At 36.4% G+C, this 17881-nt stretch overlaps 1 protein-coding gene across 4 annotated transcripts in view; it reads left to right on the top strand.

The window, feature by feature from the left end:
- Window positions 1–13309, top strand: part of Rnf20 (ring finger protein 20) — a 30585-nt gene extending 17276 nt beyond the window's left edge. For all 4 annotated transcript variants that reach the window (XM_046457310.2, XM_046457309.2, XM_046457311.2 and 1 more), the window contains exons 11-20: window positions 36–171; window positions 515–636; window positions 754–1124; window positions 2274–2391; window positions 2956–3105; window positions 9587–9799; window positions 10756–10881; window positions 11048–11188; window positions 11860–11961; window positions 12206–13309. In XM_046457310.2, coding sequence (XP_046313266.1) covers window positions 36–171; window positions 515–636; window positions 754–1124; window positions 2274–2391; window positions 2956–3105; window positions 9587–9799; window positions 10756–10881; window positions 11048–11188; window positions 11860–11961; window positions 12206–12382 — 1656 coding nt within the window. In that variant the 3' untranslated portion in view covers window positions 12383–13309. The remainder of the gene's footprint in view (window positions 1–35; window positions 172–514; window positions 637–753; window positions 1125–2273; window positions 2392–2955; window positions 3106–9586; window positions 9800–10755; window positions 10882–11047; window positions 11189–11859; window positions 11962–12205) is intronic.
- Window positions 13310–17881: the final 4572 nt, after the last annotated feature.

Below are 17881 nucleotides of genomic sequence, written 5' to 3'. Positions count from 1 at the left end.
AAGAATTTTTGACTGTTTCCTTTTTCTGTGTGTAGCGAGATGAGGTTAGTCTTCATAAGAAGCTGAGAACTGAAGTGATCCAGCTAGAAGATACACTGGCTCAGGTCCGCAAGGAATATGAAATGCTGAGGATAGAATTTGAGCAGACCCTTGCTGCCAATGAACAAGCAGGTATATAATTACTTTTGCTCCACCCTGCAGTTTTGTCTGTAAATTTATAAAGGCCTTTCTTGAAAGACACAACTTGGTCCCAGGATTTGTTAATATTAATTTCAACTCAGAAGTCCTAAAGTAACTTAAATAAATCCTGTGATTCCTTTTGACACACAGCCCAAGTATTTTTTTTTTTTTTTAACTCTAATTGACCAGTTTCATTTTCACTTTCTGAGAAAGAATATTTCTTATGGTTATTCTCTCTGTTTTTCAGAGCATCCTCATGTGTTCTGTGTTCTTCATTTTTTCTCCTTTTGCCTTTACCCTCATTACAGTTTCTCTTAACATTGCTATGTTTAAGGTCCTATAAACCGGGAAATGCGCCACCTCATCAGTAGCCTCCAGAATCACAATCACCAGCTGAAAGGGGAGGTCCTAAGGTATAAACGGAAGTTGAGAGAAGCCCAATCTGATCTGAACAAGGTAAGGAGGAATAGAATAAGTATCACTAGCTATTAAGTTTGTGAAGCTTTTTGAGTGAGGTGAGAAATGTGGCTATCATAAGTGATATGTGTCTTTCCTTTTTTCCTGTTTATGCAGACACGTCTGCGCAGTGGCAGTGCCCTCCTGCAGTCTCAGTCTAGTACAGAGGATGCCAAGGATGAACCTGCAGAGTTAAAACAAGATTCTGAGGACTTACCCACCCAGTCCTCAGCACTGAAAACCTCTCAGGAGGATGTCAATGAAATTAAATCCAAACGGGATGAGGAAGAGCGAGAACGAGAAAGGAGGGAGAAAGAAAGGGAGCGAGAAAGAGAACGAGAGAAGGAAAAGGAGAGAGAGCGAGAGAAGCAGAAACTGAAAGAATCAGAAAAAGAAAGAGATTCTGCTAAGGATAAGGAAAAAGGAAAACATGATGATGGAAGGAAAAAGGAAGCAGAAATTATCAAACAATTGAAGATTGAACTCAAGTGAGACCAATATGTAGAGTGACTATTTCTGACTCAGAACCTTAAGGTTCAGACATCAAGAATGAAATGAAATGTTTGGTTGATGGTAGAACCTGTCTGATCATTCTAATATTTTAGATGTAACTAAATGTACCAATTAATGTCTCAATTCGATCAAGAGTGGCCTCCCTGGCTATTGTGCAGTTTAGTTGAGTGGTTAAATAACAATAAACCCTGTAGTTTGGTCCTTCATTAATGTGAAGAGAAGGGATATCATAATGCAGCAACACACTTGAGAATCGTTCTAAATAATTATATTTAAGTGATTGCTGGCATTAATTGTAGTTTAAATTATACTAAATGGAGTATGCATTGCTGTTGTAACTTAAACAGTATCTGATTTCTTGACAAACTAGTTTGTTGGTATGCCAGATCATAGTAAGAGATTTCTTAGAAGATTTATTCCTACAGCAATTGAAATAGTGAGATAGATCACCTTCAAATATTGGTGTCTTCCCCACCTAACTAATAATTTATCTGGCAATACATTTAGCTCTCCAGTTTCTGTGGTAGAGTCTTTGTTAATGTTTTAATTTGAGGGACCACTGTACTCAAAATAGTTGGACTCAAGAGTAGTTAAAAAGGTTTAATAATTTAGTAAGAAGTGAAATGTTAGTGTTTAGTTGGTGGCTAATCAGCTATGAAGTCTAGGATTAGTTTATTTTAAACTCTCAAATTTTGTCCCTTTTTCTTCCTATTGATCTCTTTAACGTAAACATTTTTTTATAAGTTGTCATATTAGAATCATCTTAGTGACTTATTTGAATACATCGTGGATCCCATTTCAATCCTATTGAGTCTCAGTTTTTAAGAGTGGGAACACAGAAGTTTGTCTAATGTAATAAATGTGACAAATCTTTATTTTAAAACTTTGTAGAGAATTTAAGAGAGAAATGGTTCATTTATACAACTTTTCTGTACTTCTCAACTATATTCAGAAGTCTACTGATATTCTGTATAATATTTTGTTTTTTAGTTACGACCTAGAATATTAAAAAGAAAAAAACAAACAAAACCTTAAAATATTCTGCTCAATTCCAAATTCCCTTGCTCTGATATGGCCTTTGTTTTTTCATTCCTATTCCCCTCCCTCTGCCACCTCTATCATAGGAAGGCACAAGAGAGCCAAAAGGAGATGAAATTGTTGCTAGATATGTACCGCTCTGCCCCGAAGGAACAGAGAGACAAAGTTCAACTAATGGCAGCAGAGAAGAAGTCTAAGGCAGAGGTAATCTAGTCTTCCTGTTAAAATTTTAATTTCTAGGGTTCATACTATTGAAAGATATAGTTTCTTTGTCTTAGAGGTATTTAGCAACATTTTCTTATCAAAGACCATCTAAACTAGAGATTTTAAGATTCTCTGAAAGATAGTAAGATTTCAAAATTACTGGCATAGTAATAATTTAATAATAAGAAGTTTCAAAAATTTTTTATTCTCCGCTGAATGAATCATACTGTAGTTATTCTCTTTTTTCTGACTACTTTTTGGGAGGAAATTTTTTATACTTTTATTTGTTGAGGACTAAGGGGGGGAAAGGTTGATAAACTCTGTTATAATATTTATAGTTCTCAAAAACGTTGCTCATGAAATTGGGGAATGGCATGTTGTTAAAACAGTGTTGTGATGTGCCGTATTGGATCATTTTTCATTATTATTTATTTTTTTCCAGAATTGTGCAAAAATGGTCTTGTGGTATTTTCGGCCTTCCATCTTGCAAAGTGTTAATTGATTTTTTTTTTTTTAAAAGAATTATAGCTTAGTTTTTATTTTTATGTAATTTTTCTTCTATAGTTGGAAGATCTAAAGCAAAGACTCAAGGATCTAGAGGATAAGGAGAAGAAAGAAAACAAGAAAATGGCTGATGAGGATGCCTTGAGGAAGATTCGGGCAGTAGAAGAGCAGATTGAATACCTGCAGAAAAAACTGGCCATGGCCAAGCAGGTGGGCACACTTTCTTTATTTAATTGACTTTTTAAGTAAATGTTACTTGACAGGGAAGTTACTGCCAATGAAATTTGCTTTTATTCTAGTCATCTTTTTTCTTGTTAGTATTTTTTCTCCGTTTTTTTGTTTGTTTGTTTGTTTGTTTTGTTTATTTGTTTTTACATTGAAGACTTTCATTCCTGTATTATTTTCTGTGTTTGAGAGGCAGAAAAATTTATTTTTATTTTCAGATGGATTGTCAATTGTTTTAACTTCATTTATAAAGGATCTATTCTTTTTCTGCTTTTGTGGAATTAGGAGATATAATGAATATAAAATGAAAACGAGATATAATTTTTTTTATATATTATGATAGTAAATATATAAAACTAACAAAAATATGCTTCCCAATTAGGTTACAAAAAACTAACCAATATGTTGATTGTGGTTGTGGAATCTGTTTTTCTCATAAAGAATGCATTTATTTATTTTTAAAGTCCCAGGAAATTTTTATTAGCATTTGATAATAAAGATACACAAATGATGGGAAAAACCATATATCACTGTTCAGTATGCCCTCACTGTTTCCAAGAAATAGCAAAATGACAATAGTTTTAAGGATAACTGGATTATTAACATCAAGTTTCAATAGGTAGAATAGCTTGGGATATCAGAGAAAGAACTGAATAAAAATCCAGAAATAAACAAAAGTCCATGTGGGTATTTAATATACACTAACAATATAGTTTTAAATCATTAGGGAAAGGAAAGAATGTTAAATGTGGTGGGACAAAAATGAAATAATATTGGAAAAAAGTTGTATACATACTTGAACACTATGCTAAGATGATTTCCAAATGGATCCAAGATATCATATTAAAAAGATAAATCCCGGGCTCCGATTGTAGCTCAGTGGTTGAGTGCTTGTCTGGCATATGTGAGGCACTAGGTTCCGTCCTCAGCACCACATAAAAAAATAAAGTGAAGATGTCGTTGTCCATCTAGAACTAAAAAAAGTATTAAAAAAAAAAAAAGAGAGATAAATCTACCAAAGAATAAGAGGAAAACAGGTAAATTTTGTAACTATTAAGGAAAGTCCAGAACACGTGAAAGGAAAATTGATAATTTTGAGTTATGACAAAAAAGAAGACACAAAAATTGTAAATGGCAAAAACATTGTTACTAAAGCCAACAGATCAAATGAGAAAAAGGAAAAAAAATACTTTTATCTCTTATCACAAAAGGACTTATCTTTCTAATACATATTTTAAAAAATTCTGAAAAATAATAGGGGAAAAAAACCAACAACCCAGTAGAAGAATAGGCAAAAGATATTAATGGTTCACAGAAAGAAACTCAGATTGCTTTAGGCTTAATTAAAATGAGACAAATGTAAATTAAAGCTATTGTTAGGTACCATATATCACCTAGCTGAAAATTCTGTAGATTAAATTCAGTATTATAAGTTGTGGAAAATTATGAGAAAATGTGAGGCTTTATGATAGAAATTTTTTTTTGTAAACCCAAGTGCTACTTGATAAGTTTGCTAGATTAAGGTATGTGTAGTTATTATTTGCTTTCCTGGCTTAAGTACAGACCAACTAATGAATATCAGACCAAAAGTTGGTGCCAGTGATTTCAAGTAATAGGGCTTCTTCTGTATTTTCAGGGAACTTAGTTACAACACAAAGCTTAAGTTTAGTCTTTTTTTTTTTTTTATATATATTTTTAATTTTTTATTGTGGGTTGTTCAAAACATTACAAATTTCTTGACATATCATATTCCACACTTTGATTCAAGTGGGTTATGAACTCCCACCTTCACCCCATACACAGATTGCAGAATCATATCAGTTACACATCCATTGATTTACATATTGCCATACTAGTGTCTGTTGTGCTCCGCTGCCTTTCCCATCCTCCACCCTCCCCCCTCCCCACCTCTCCCCCTCTCCCCCTCTCCCCTCCCCTCCCCTCCTCTCTCTCTACCCCTCCACTGTATAACCCTGAGGGTCTCCTTTCATTACCATGCAATTTCCCTTCTCTCTCCCTTTCCCTCCCACCTCTCATCCCTGTTAAATGTTAATCTTCTTCTCCTGCTCTTTGTCCCTACTCTGATCTTAGTTACTCTCCTTATATCAAAGAATACATTTGGCATTTGTTTTTTAGGGATTGGCTAGCTTCACTTAGCATAATCTGCTCTAATGCCATCCATTTCCCTGTAAATTCTATGATTTTGTCATTTTTTAATGCAGAGTAATACTCCATTGTGTATAAATGCCACATTTTTTTTATCCATTCGTCTATTGAAGGGCATCTAGGTTGGTTCCACAGTCTTGCTATTGTGAACTGTGCTGCTATGAACATCGATGTAGCAGTGTCCCTGTAGCATGCTCTTTTTAGGTCTTTAGGGAATAGACCAAGAAGGGGAATAGCTGGGTCAAATGGTGGCTCCATTCCCAGCTTTCCAAGAAATCTCCATACTGCTTTCCAAATTGGCTGCACCAATTTGCAGTCCCACCAGCAATGTACAAGTGTACCCTTTTCCCCACATCCTCGCCAGCACTTGTTGTTGTTTGACTTCATAATGGCTGCCAATCTTACTGGAGTGAGATGGTATCTTAGGGTGGTTTTGATTTGCATTTCTCTGACAGCTAGAGATGTTGAGCATTTTTTCATGTACTTGTTGATTGACTGTATGTCCTCCTCTGAGAAGTGTCTGTTCAGGTCCTTGGCCCATTTGTTGATTGGGTTGTTTGTTCTCTTATTGTCTAATTTTTGGAGTTCTTTGTATACTCTGGATATTAGGGCTCTATCTGAAGTGTGAGGAGTAAATATTTGTTCCCAGGGTGTAGGCTCCCTATTTACCTCTCTTATTGTTTCTTTTGCTGAGAAAAAACTTTTTAGTTTGAGTAAGTCCCATTTGTTGATTCTAGTTATTAACTTTTGTGCTATGGGTGTCCTATTGAGGAATTTGGAGCCCGACCCCACCAAATGTAGATCATAGCCAACTTTTTCTTCTATCAGACGGCGTGTCTCTGATTTGATATCAAGCTCCTTGATCCATTTTGAATTAACTTTTGTGCATGGCGAGAGAAAGGGATTCAGTTTCATTTTGTTGCATATGGATTTCCAGTTTTCCCAGCACCATTTGTTGAAGATGCTATCCTTCCTCCATTGCATGCTTTTAGCCCCTTTATCAAATATAAGATAGTTGTAGTTTTGTGGATTGGTTTCTGTGTCCTCTATTCTGTACCATTGGTCCACCCGCCTGTTTTGGTACCAGTACCATGCTGTTTTTGTTACTATTGCTCTGTAGTATAGTTTGAAGTCTGGTATCGCTATACTGCCTGATTCACACTTCCTGCTTAGCATTGTTTTTGCTATTCTGGGTCTTTTATTTTTCCATATGAATTTCATGATTGCTTTCTCTATTTCTACAAGAAATGCCGTTGGGATTTTGATTGGGATTGCATTAAACCTATAGAGAACTTTTGGTAATATCGCCATTTTGATGATGTTAGTTCTGCCTATCCATGAACAGGGTATATTTTTCCATCTTCTAAGATCTTCTTCTATTTCTCTCTTTATGGTTCTGTAGTTTTCATTGTATAAGTCTTTCACCTCTTTTGTTAGGTTGATTCCCAAGTATTTTATTTTTTTTGAAGATATTTTGAATGGAGTGGTTGTCCTCACTTCCATTTCAGAGGATTTGTCGCTGATATACAGGAATGCCTTTGATTTATGCTTGTTGATTTTATATCCTGCCACTTTGCTGAATTCATTTATTAGCTCTAATAGTTTCTTTGTAGAGCCTTTTGGGTCTGCTAGGTATAGAATCATATCATCTGCAAATAGTGATAATTTAAGTTCTTCTTTTCCTATTTTGATGCCTTTAATTTCTTTCGTCTGTCTAATTGCTCTGGCCAGTGTTTCGAGAACTATGTTGAAGAGAAGTGGAGAGAGAGGGCATCCCTGTCTTGTTCCAGATTTTAGAGGGAATGCCTTCAGTTTTTCTCCATTCAGAATGATGCTAGCCTGAGGCTTAGCATAGATTGCTTTTACAATATTGAGGTATGTTTCTGTTATCCCTAGTTTTTCTAGAGTTTTGAACATAAAGGGGTGCTGTACTTTGTCGAATGCTTTTTCCGCATCTATCGAGATGATCATATGGTTCTTATTTTTAAGTCTATTGATGTGGTGAATAACATTTATTGATTTCCGTATATTGAACCAGCCTTGCATCCCAGGGATGAATCCTACTTGATCATGGTGTACAATTTTTTTGATATGTTTTTGTATCCGATTCGCCAGAATTTTATTGAGGATTTTTGCATCTAGGTTCATTAGAGATATTGGTCTGTAGTTTTCTTTCTTTGAAGTGTCTTTGTCTGTTTTAGGTATCAGGGTGATGTTGGCCTCATAGAATGAATTTGGAAGTTCTCCCTCCTTTTCTATTTCCTGAAGTAGCTTGAAAAGTATTGGTATTAGTTCTTCTTTAAAGGTTTTGTAAAATTCTGCTGTATACCCATCCGGTCCTGGGCTTTTCTTAGTTGGTAGTCTTTTGATGGTTTCTTCTATTTCCTCAATTGATATTGGTCTGTTTAGGTTTTCTATATCCTCCTGACTCAATCTGGGCAGATCATATGACTTAAGAAATTTATCTATGCCTTCACTATCTTCTAATTTATTGGAGTATAAGGATTCAAAATAGTTTTTGATTATCTTCTGTATTTCTGAAGTGTCTGTTGTGATATTGCCTTTTTCATCCCGTATGCTAGTAATTTGAGTTCTCTCTCTTCTTCTCTTCACTAGCATCGCTAAGGGTCTGTCGATTTTGTTTATTTTTTCAAAGAACCAACTTTTAGTTTTGTCAATTTTTTCAATTGTTTCTTTTGTTTCGATTTCATTAATTTCAGCTCTGAATTTCATTATTTCTTGCCTTCTACTTCTTTTGCTGTTGTTTTGCTCTTCTTTTTCTAGGATTTTGAGATGAAGTATGAGATCATTTATTTGTTGGTTTTTCCTTTTTTTAAGGAATGAACTCCAAGCAATGAACTTTCCTCTTAGAACTGCTTTCAATGTGTCCCATAGATTCTGATATGTTGTGTCTGTGTTTTCATTTATCTCTAAGAATTTTTTAATTTCCTCCTTGATGTCTTCTATAACCCATTGATCATTCAGTAACCTATTGTTCATTCTCCAAGTGATGCATGCTTTTTCCTTCCTTCTTTTATCGTTGATTTTCAGTTTCATTCCATTATGATCAGATAAGATGCATGGTATTATCTCTACTCCTTTATATTGTCTAAGAGTTGCCCTGTGACATAATATATGATCTATTTTTGAGAAGGGTCCATGTGCTGCTGAGAAAACAGTGTAACTGCTTGATGTTGGGTGGTATACTCTATATATGTCAATTAGGTCTAGGTTATTAATAGTGTTATTGAGTTCTATAGTTTCCTTATTCAACTTTTGTTTGGAAGATCTGTCCAGTGGCGAGAGAGGTGTGTGAAGTCTCCCATGATAATGGTATGGTGGTCTATTAGACTCTTGAACTTGAGAAGAGTTTGTTTGACGAACATAGCTGCACCATGCACCATTGTTTGGGGCATAAATATTTATGATTGTTACGTCTTGTTGGTGTATGGTTCCCTTCGGCCGCTTAGTGCTTGGTGTATGCTCTGATAGGAGCAGGGTCCAAGAAGCAGCCTCCGCAGGCTCCGCAGCCCTGGGCCAGGGAGGTTCTGGGACGGTTCCGGGAGCCGGAACTCGGCCGCCCCGCGCTTGGTGTTCGCTCCGATAAGATCAGGTTCTAAGAAGCACCCAGGCACTGAACCCTAGCAATCTGTCTGCAAGCCGCAGGCGAATGGCAGCCTGAAATTACCTGTTCTATGGCTGAATGAGCTGTGGTCAGTCGAAAACAGGGATGGTGACGTCAGCTTTCCAACATGGTGGCTGCTGGCCTCCTCTGTGGTCTGACCGGTGTGGAGAACCGAGATGGACCGATTCCTTCCCCCGTCTCGAACCCAGAATTCAGCCCTGAGTACGGTGCTTGCACGGCTGGCAGAAACTGCAGCGCTGTATCCCTGCGTCGCTATCTCCTCGTTTCCCAGCGCGCGCTGCAGACTCTAGCCGCAGGGCGATTTGCTGAATAAGCAGTGTTACCCTCCGTGCGACAAACCTCTCGCGTTTGAGTCCCCGTAGCCGATCCTCGTGCGATGGAAATCCTTCCTCCACGTTCCGGAGCACCCCACTATTGCTGGAAATTCCTAACAAGATATCCTTTAGCCGTCCTGACTTGTCATACTCCCACACAGTGAAGCAGCACACGGGGGCAATGCACTCCCCTCGCCGCCATCTTCCTTGTCCGCCGGACTCTTAAGTTTAGTCTTAAGCTAAGTCTGTCTCTGTCACTAAGTTAACAGTGGGAAAGTTTAATTTCCTATGTTCATTCTTTGGAGTTAGAACATTCTCCTTATAAGATTTCTCATTTTAGGAAGAAGAAGCTCTGCTCTCTGAGATGGATGTCACAGGCCAAGCCTTTGAAGACATGCAGGAACAAAATATCCGTTTGATGCAGCAGTTGCGAGAAAAGGATGATGCAAATTTTAAACTCATGTCAGAGCGTATCAAGTCTAATCAGATCCATAAATTACTCAAAGAAGAGAAGGAGGAACTGGCAGACCAGGTTTTGACTCTGAAGACTCAGGTAATTAGGATGAGTGGAGTTTTCCATTCTGTTGATGTAAGATGCTTTCAGTATGAAGATACCTGTCAAATGGTCATTGTGGCATTTTGAATGATGTTAAAAAATCCCCTGCAAACCAAGTGTCTATTATTAGGGCACAGGTAAATAAGTTTTACATGTCTACAAAGGAGTACAATATAACTGTTAAAAGCACATGAATTTGCTGATGTGGATAAATTTTTAAAATCTATCAAGTGATTTATTTTCTCTTTTGTATTAAAATGTGTGTATGAGTGTGTACTTTTAAAATTTCTGGAAGCCTACAGGGAAGCTGTCAGAGTGCTTACCTAGCTACCTCTGGATTTTGAGTTTGTGGGTGAAAGGTTCTGAAGTGGATGTGTGATTTTACATCCTTTAATCTTATTTAATTCTACTTTATGCATTAATTTCAAGAAAAAGACTACATTAGAATCTCTAGTTATTCTGAGAGAGAGGAATGGTTGAACTTTTATTTGAGCTAAAATTTATATGTTCTAGTAGGAATTGTCAGGTTTTGAGGACTAGTATGGCTGCAGAAGATCAATATCTGTAAGTGTAATTTCATCTATTCTTGGCAATTTGGAAAAGAATTGCTAAGATTCTTTAAAAGACTTTTAGTGGTTTCAGAGACTCTTATTTAAATCTCATCAGTATTTTATATCAATGTGAAGTCTTTAATAATAATAAGTCTTGATTTTTTTTTTTTTTTAACCTCGATAGTGGGGATTGAACCAGAGCTTTGAGCATGCTATGTCAGCACTCCTGCATAGCAGTTTACCTCCCTGGCCCTCTTGGATATATTTTGAAGGGTTCATGGATATAATGAGTAATAGTTTGTTTCTAACATACTATATATTTCATGGACTATGAATTAAGAAAGCATAGCCAGTTTTATTTTTCTTCCTGTTTATGTTAATGTCTGATTTTCTCCTCCAAAGGTTGATGCCCAGTTACAGGTAGTAAGGAAACTGGAAGAGAAGGAGCATTTATTGCAAAGCAACATTGGCACAGGGGAGAAGGAGCTGGGTCTTAGGACCCAAGCCTTGGAGATGAATAAACGTAAGGTATGATGGATTATTTTGTAATCTCAAGTGAGGTCCATCTTGAGAAGCAAGTGTGTATAACCTGGATGAAATTTTAAGTCCACTTCATTCCTTGAACTTAGGTTAACATTTTGCCTTGCTTGAAATCAGGGGTGATAGGATGATGTTATTTGTACATCTCACACAGGCAATGGAGGCAGCCCAACTTGCAGATGATCTCAAAGCACAACTTGAGTTGGCGCAGAAGAAGCTCCATGATTTTCAGGATGAGATTGTGGAGAACAGTGTCACCAAAGAAAAAGATATGTTCAATTTCAAACGAGCCCAGGTAAGAGCAGTTCTCTTTTTCTTACATTTCAACTTTTAGGTGTTTTCTGAGGTCTGAAGTGACCATGAGATGAGCCATTAGTTTAATGTATATTATTTCCAACTAGACTGTAAGTTCCTTGTGGGAGAAGACTGAGTTTGTTTTCTTCAGCGTCATATTCCCAAAGCCTATTATGTCCACCAGCTAATCAGCATAAAATAAATATTTATTAGTTGTGGAACTAGTGAATTTTTAAAGTAGCATATCAACATGAAATTTTAAAGTTCTCTAATTTTTCTATTTTTTGTCATGTTATCTATTTTTCATGATTTTTTTCTATCCTTATCCACAAGCTGTAAATTATTTTAATTCCATTCTACCCTTACCTTAAAACCAGTTGCCACAAAATAAGATGGCCTATTTTGTAAATTGTTAGATTATGTTTTCACAGGACTGAATTGACAGTAATTGAAATAACTAATTTGGGGATATGGTTATGGTTGTCTTTTCTGAAACAAAAAAAAATATCTTACCCTTTGCAGTTCTCTGTATTCCTAAATATAAATTGGACATGAAAGAACAAAAGGTCCTTTCTTTCTATGTCAGCAAGTTCAAGTTGTAGGAAATATTTTCTCAAAAACAGCAGGTATGTCTGAGGAAATGGGTCTAATGGGTCTGCTATCTTGCCATAGGAGGACATCTCAAGACTTCGAAGGAAGCTGGAGACCACAAAGAAACCAGATAATGTGCCCAAGTGTGATGAGATTCTGATGGAGGAAATTAAGGATTATAAGGTTAGAAATACTGCCTCAGTGATTTCTTTGATTTTGGTTAAAATCTGAAGTGGTCTACGATATATTGGGGGAATAAACACTGAACTTCTTTACATGAAGGTAACCAGACAGTGGTTTATTTTAAGTGGTGGTGGGGGAGTGGTACTCTTGTTCTAGTTCTTTGTGGTTGGTTGGTTTATATATGATAGTCATTTGGTTCTTAAACCTTTATGGTTATTCAGACTCTGATTTCCTTCTGTTTTAGGCTCGTCTGACCTGTCCATGCTGTAATATGCGCAAAAAGGATGCTGTACTTACCAAGTGTTTTCATGTTTTCTGCTTTGAGTGTGTGAAAACACGCTATGACACCCGTCAGCGCAAATGTCCCAAGTGTAATGCTGCTTTTGGTGCCAATGATTTTCATCGCATCTACATTGGTTGATTCAAGTCAAGAGAAGAAGAGGAGCTGGCTAGACAGGCACTTATTCATTAACCACCAAACCTCTACCTCTTCTCACCTTGACAGTTTATCTGTCAACTCCCATTCCTCCATAGACTTTACGTCCAGGCTCTCTGCTCAAATAGCTAGATGACTTTAGGGGAAAGGATTGGTAAATGCAAGCCTTGGGTTATAGAATGAATTAGAAACAAATGAAGAAACAGTTGACTCATATTTGACCCATATTTGTCTTGCCTATCAGCTTTATTTCCAGCTTTTAGACTTTTCAACATTTTTGGGCAGAGGTGGGCCCATTGTATCATCTTGTATTATGCATTCCTCCAAAAGAAATCAAGTTAGTATTTTTGACAAGGAGAAAGGAACAAAGACTGGAAATGTGTTATTTTGAGGGAGTGGCCTTTAAGAAATAAGCTATCTGTGGGCACACACTTTTCTTAATTTGAGTAGTTAACTTTTTCTAAACTTGAATTATAAAATGATATAATTGCTCTATTCTTTCCTGGATGGTTTGAAACCTTAATGAAATTATATCCAGGATAATTTAGTCCATTTCCCATTTACTTGCAAAATAACTTTTAAGGTCAGCTGGCTTTCTTACTAAATTATTTAAGTTTCAAATGTTCAACATCTAAAAGTCTAAATTTCTTAAGGCCAGAATAATTCAAGTAATATAGACACTTTTGCCTTCTAATGAAATAAAAATTGGAGATGAGGAATAGAACTGAAGTGGTAAAGAGACCTTCTGAGTACTCTGGGAAATTGATACAGAGAGGCTTTGGTGAGCTATGAATTTACTCTCATCCTCCTCTCAATAGGGGTTTTGTGAGCCCTATTTTCCAGAAGATTCTGTATAATCTTTCTGTAGGACTTTGTACTCTACAAGCTTCAATTAAAGCAGGATTCAGTTTATTTTTGTGTTAGTGGTTTTTCTTTGAAATTTTATTCTTTGTTATTACTAGTAGATTTTACACATGCTGTTTTAGAAATGAGTTTTCTTAACAGAAATGAGATTTAGAAGCTGCCTGAGTTTTAAGTATTTATTTCTTTGATTATTGAAATAGTTTTCTCCTAGTTTTATTGAGTCTCTTCTGAGGAGACATCATGCCTAAAAGATGTCAATTTGGCTAAATTTTTTTTTCCATCATTCACTGTGGAGTAAGAAATTGAGGTTTATTTCTCAGGGAATGTCACATTGCCTGGCCCTTTAGGTTGAGAGTTCTTGTTTTATAGTAATGAGCTACATGGTTTCTCTCTTCTGTAAGGAGTTGTATAAAATGTATCCCTTTTGAGCATTACCTGTCCTAGATGATGGTTAAGGACAAATTTTATGTTTCTTTGTAGTTACTAGCTGCCATCAGCAGAACTTGTGATGGATTCCATAAAGGCATGTGATACATGGACTAAGAAATGAGTCTAATTGGGGAATCTTACATGGTCTTCAAAATAGGTCACAAATCTGTTGATCATCCCACCCAACACATGTACAGGGCCATGATTGATGAGGTGAGGCTCTGCTCCTGTACATACTGTATACTGTGCCTTGGCACAAATGGACTACTAGGGCAGCAGGTTGTTTAGAGTTGGATATTAGCTATTTATGACAACTGGCTGAGAAAATCAGCTGCCCATCACTGAGGGATTGTGGGGTTGTGAGATGTTGTAGAGGGAAGCACTGATTCCATGGGAGGCTTGATTTAGAGACAGTTCCTCTGGTTGAGAAGTTGAGGTTCAATCAACATAAAGTCACTTTCAGATAATGACCAAAATGGTGGTGATTTTTCTGGCAGTCCAGTTTATCTCACTCCAGAAGAGAGTACTGAATGGGCTTTGGGAACCCCCCCAAATTGCACATTAAATTGTTTTGAGTTATATGTACAATATCTTTAGTGGTTTTTTTTTTTTTTCTGATTGTTAAAGGAACTTGGAAAATTCATAGGCTCCCCAAAATTAGAAATTAAGCTCTAGATCCATAAGAACATTATAAGAATAATTTCTTTAATGCCTATAAATGCCAATTTCAAGATTATTATAGAAGCACTGAAACTTCTCAATTTAAAATAAAAAACATTTCAGATCTTGTATGAATTATCTTTTTGCTTTCCTTTTTTGTTACCTTGGAAACATCTTAGCAATTTTGACCAAAATTAGGTGCACTCTAAGGCATGTCAGTTAACAATGTGATTTAGTTCTTCTTTACTGTAGAGATCTTTTTCAAAGATGTTGAGCTGTGTCTACTAACTATAGCATTCTTCATGAATCACCATTGGATTTCTTGTTTCATATTCTCTGTCCAGATACATAGGCATCCAGATACATAGGTTCTTTAAGGGCAAGAGTTTTGCTTATGGAATAATGTTTCTGCCATTCCAGTGATGAGTATAATTTGATATTGTGAAGAAAATAAAGAAACCATCATGTGTCTTCTAAACCCACGGGGATGGAGACACTTTTTTTTTAGGAAGCTATAAGCTTGTCTCTATTCTCATTATCATTTGCTATTGTGGAATGCCTTTAAATTTAATTTCTTAAGTTTTTTTTTTTTTTTTTCCCTGAGGACTCTCAGTTGATTGATTATAAACTCAAGTCCCAATGGGTCTGCAGTAACATTTTGACTGCTTACTATCACAAAAGTATTCCTGATTGACTTATGATAAAACAGTTACATGAGAGTAAATAATAGAACATTGGTAGGTTTTGTGTCAGTTGGATTGGACTTACCCAGCAAGACATTCTTAGCATGGAAATACTTGAAAATATCCTAGGTATTAAGGCTTGGGATAGTAATTGTCCCATTACAAAGGAAAATTAAGCTTTCTCTTCTAGGGATTTCTGTGCAAGTTTGGTTTCTTCCTAATACTAGATATTAAATTCATATTTATAGAAGGCCTCGCAATTACTGAAATTTATTTGAAAAGGACAGTGTCTTAATCTAGTCCCCAACATCTAGCAGAGGCACATAGTACTCAGTAAAGGTTTCCATGATCTGAGTTAATTTGGCTCTGTGCTTCTGCTCCTAGATCTTGAGAAGTCGGCTTTGTTGGGCTGTTTTGTGTATTCAGATTTTATTATTTCTTTTTTTCAATCTCTCTAAGTGGAAACATCCTTTCCTTATATATTGAAATGTCTTCAAAATTGATTTATCCTGATATTTATGACTGCATTTAAAATTTATTTTATGGTGGTAAAAAAAGGAATTAGTATGAATTCTGAGACTGAACCTTCTCTAGAGGCAGCCCACCATAGCTGAAGCTTCTCTTATTCTAGGTTAGCCTTTTTTTTTTCCTCCTTCTTCTTTTGTAAGGAAAGTTGTGGACAAAAATTGGAACAACAGTATATCCCCATTAATATAATAATGCTAAACTCAGGATTTCAGATTATTGAAATCTATGGAGTGAAAAGATTTGAAAGTTAGGATGTGAAAGCAGAAGGGGATCTTGGGCCTTGTCTTTATTTTAGAGACGGGAAAATAGGCTTCAGGGTCACTCTGCTGAGTCACAAAATTGAAATGCGATTATCAGACCTTTACTTTTCTTTCTTTTATACTAAGTGGAAACCCATACTAGTATATTACTTGTCATCAGGAAGATAAGAAATGAAGGTTTTTCTGAGTAATTCTGAAGTTTTTCTGAAGACTTTCATAAACCCAGCATATTTATCCCAGCATGTTTATCTGAGGCAGACCTCAGATTGGGACTACTTTTTGTTTCTGTTTAGACATAGAGTTCCAGTAGCACATCTTGTAGAGCAAAATTGAACCATAGCGATCTTAGATTTCTTCCTGCTCTCAATCATATTGTGCCTTTGTTGAATGTTTATTGTGATTCAGCACTGTGTTAAATATATTTCTTATGAAGTCAAACTTTCTTGCAAATGGCTCTGCCTCTTGTTATCAAGTTGTTTTGCCTCCTTGCTTCAGTTTCTTCATCTGTTAACTATTGACTACATCATAGGATTGTATTGAGGATGAAATGAATTATATGTGGGAGATATTCATTCAGTACAGTGCTTGGCATCCCCTGAGAAGTTAATTTTTCTTTCTATCGTCATTTTCATTCTGTTTCTGGGAAAAAGTAAGACTGACATCCTCCCTGAAATCCACATGGATTTATCTGTGCCTGTATCTCTAGTCTCTCTGTTCTGTTTAAATGATGTCATAGCTAAGTAATTCCAAAACATCAAAAAGCTAACTTTGCTCACATGTGAGTGACAGCCAGCTCCACCTAGTGGTGACGATCCTATCTTCTAATGTATCCCTCCTGAGTAAAGTTCCCCAGTTCCTTGTTTGCCATGGTTTCCCAACTCTAGAACTTTTCATATGCTGTTTCTTTTACTTGAAATGCCTCTTAACTCTACCCAGTCTCTCCACTCTTCTTCTCCACCTCCTACACATTAAGTGCTGTCTTTATTCCCGTAGCATTTCTTTTCTTTTTTGGTGTTATTGGGGATTGAATCCAGGGGCACTTTACGTCCCAGCCCTTTTTATTATGAGATTGGGGCTCTCATTAAGTTGCCTAGGCTGGCCTTGACTTGTGATCCTCCTGCCTTCTTCTCCAGAGCTGTTAGGATTACAGGCATGCACCATTATATCTGGTTCTTTACGTTCGTTTCTTTATCAGAGTACACACCATATTATGCTACCAGTTTGTGTCATCCACACTAGGCTGAGCTCCATGAGTCCATGGGATCAGAATCTACTTTTGTCTTTTTATTACAGCTAACCCAATTCCTGGCTCACAATAGGCATCTAAAAAATGAATAACTTAATAATGTAAAACATTCTTGAGTAAATTGTTATAACCAAATCAAATCTCAAATTAGGTTATAGTGGGTTCAAATTTTTATGAGATTTGATTTGGTTGTAACAATATGTGTGAAGACTGTATCAGTCTAGTATATTCATAACAGTAAGTCTGTCAGCAGCTAAAATGATTGTCAGAAGCTACAAACATGCCTGAAACTGCAGGACTGCTGAGCGATTTGCAACCGTCTTTATACCAGTTTTCAGTTAGAGTAGAAAACTGAAATTACACGTGCTAAAACACTACTTTTGTAAAACTACAGGGGCTACAGTCTTGAGTTAAATGGATCAATGTAGGTACAGTCACCAGTTTCCCTCTCTGTACTGTGGAGTTGAGGACAGTAAAACAGACTAAGAGGGCATTGGGAAGAGGAAGAGTAAGGCAATGATCAGAATTCTGACAAAATGATATGTCTGCACTGTCTACCTACAAGTCTCTATGCTACTATCACCACTCTGTGACCTTGGGCAAGTTAAGTAATTTCTCTGACTCATTTTTTCACCTGTAAACTAGAGGTCTCTCTTACCTACATCTGAAGTACCTATCTATCTCATGGGATTATAATTTTTTTTTTAATATTTATTTTTTAGTTTTAGGTGGACACAGTATCTTTATTTTACATTAATGTGGTTCTGAGGATGGAGCCCAGTGCCTCATGCATGTTAGGCGAGCACTCCACCAC

This window comes from Marmota monax, unplaced genomic scaffold (genome assembly GCF_021218885.2).
Source record: "Marmota monax isolate L192 unplaced genomic scaffold, Marmota_monax_Labrador192_F-V1.1 WCK01_AAM20220418_F8-fsc00069, whole genome shotgun sequence".
In the NCBI taxonomy this organism is placed as follows: Eukaryota; Metazoa; Chordata; class Mammalia; order Rodentia; family Sciuridae; genus Marmota; species Marmota monax.
The sequence above is the reverse complement of the archived record's forward strand: the minus strand, read 5'-3'. Positions and strand labels throughout refer to the sequence as shown.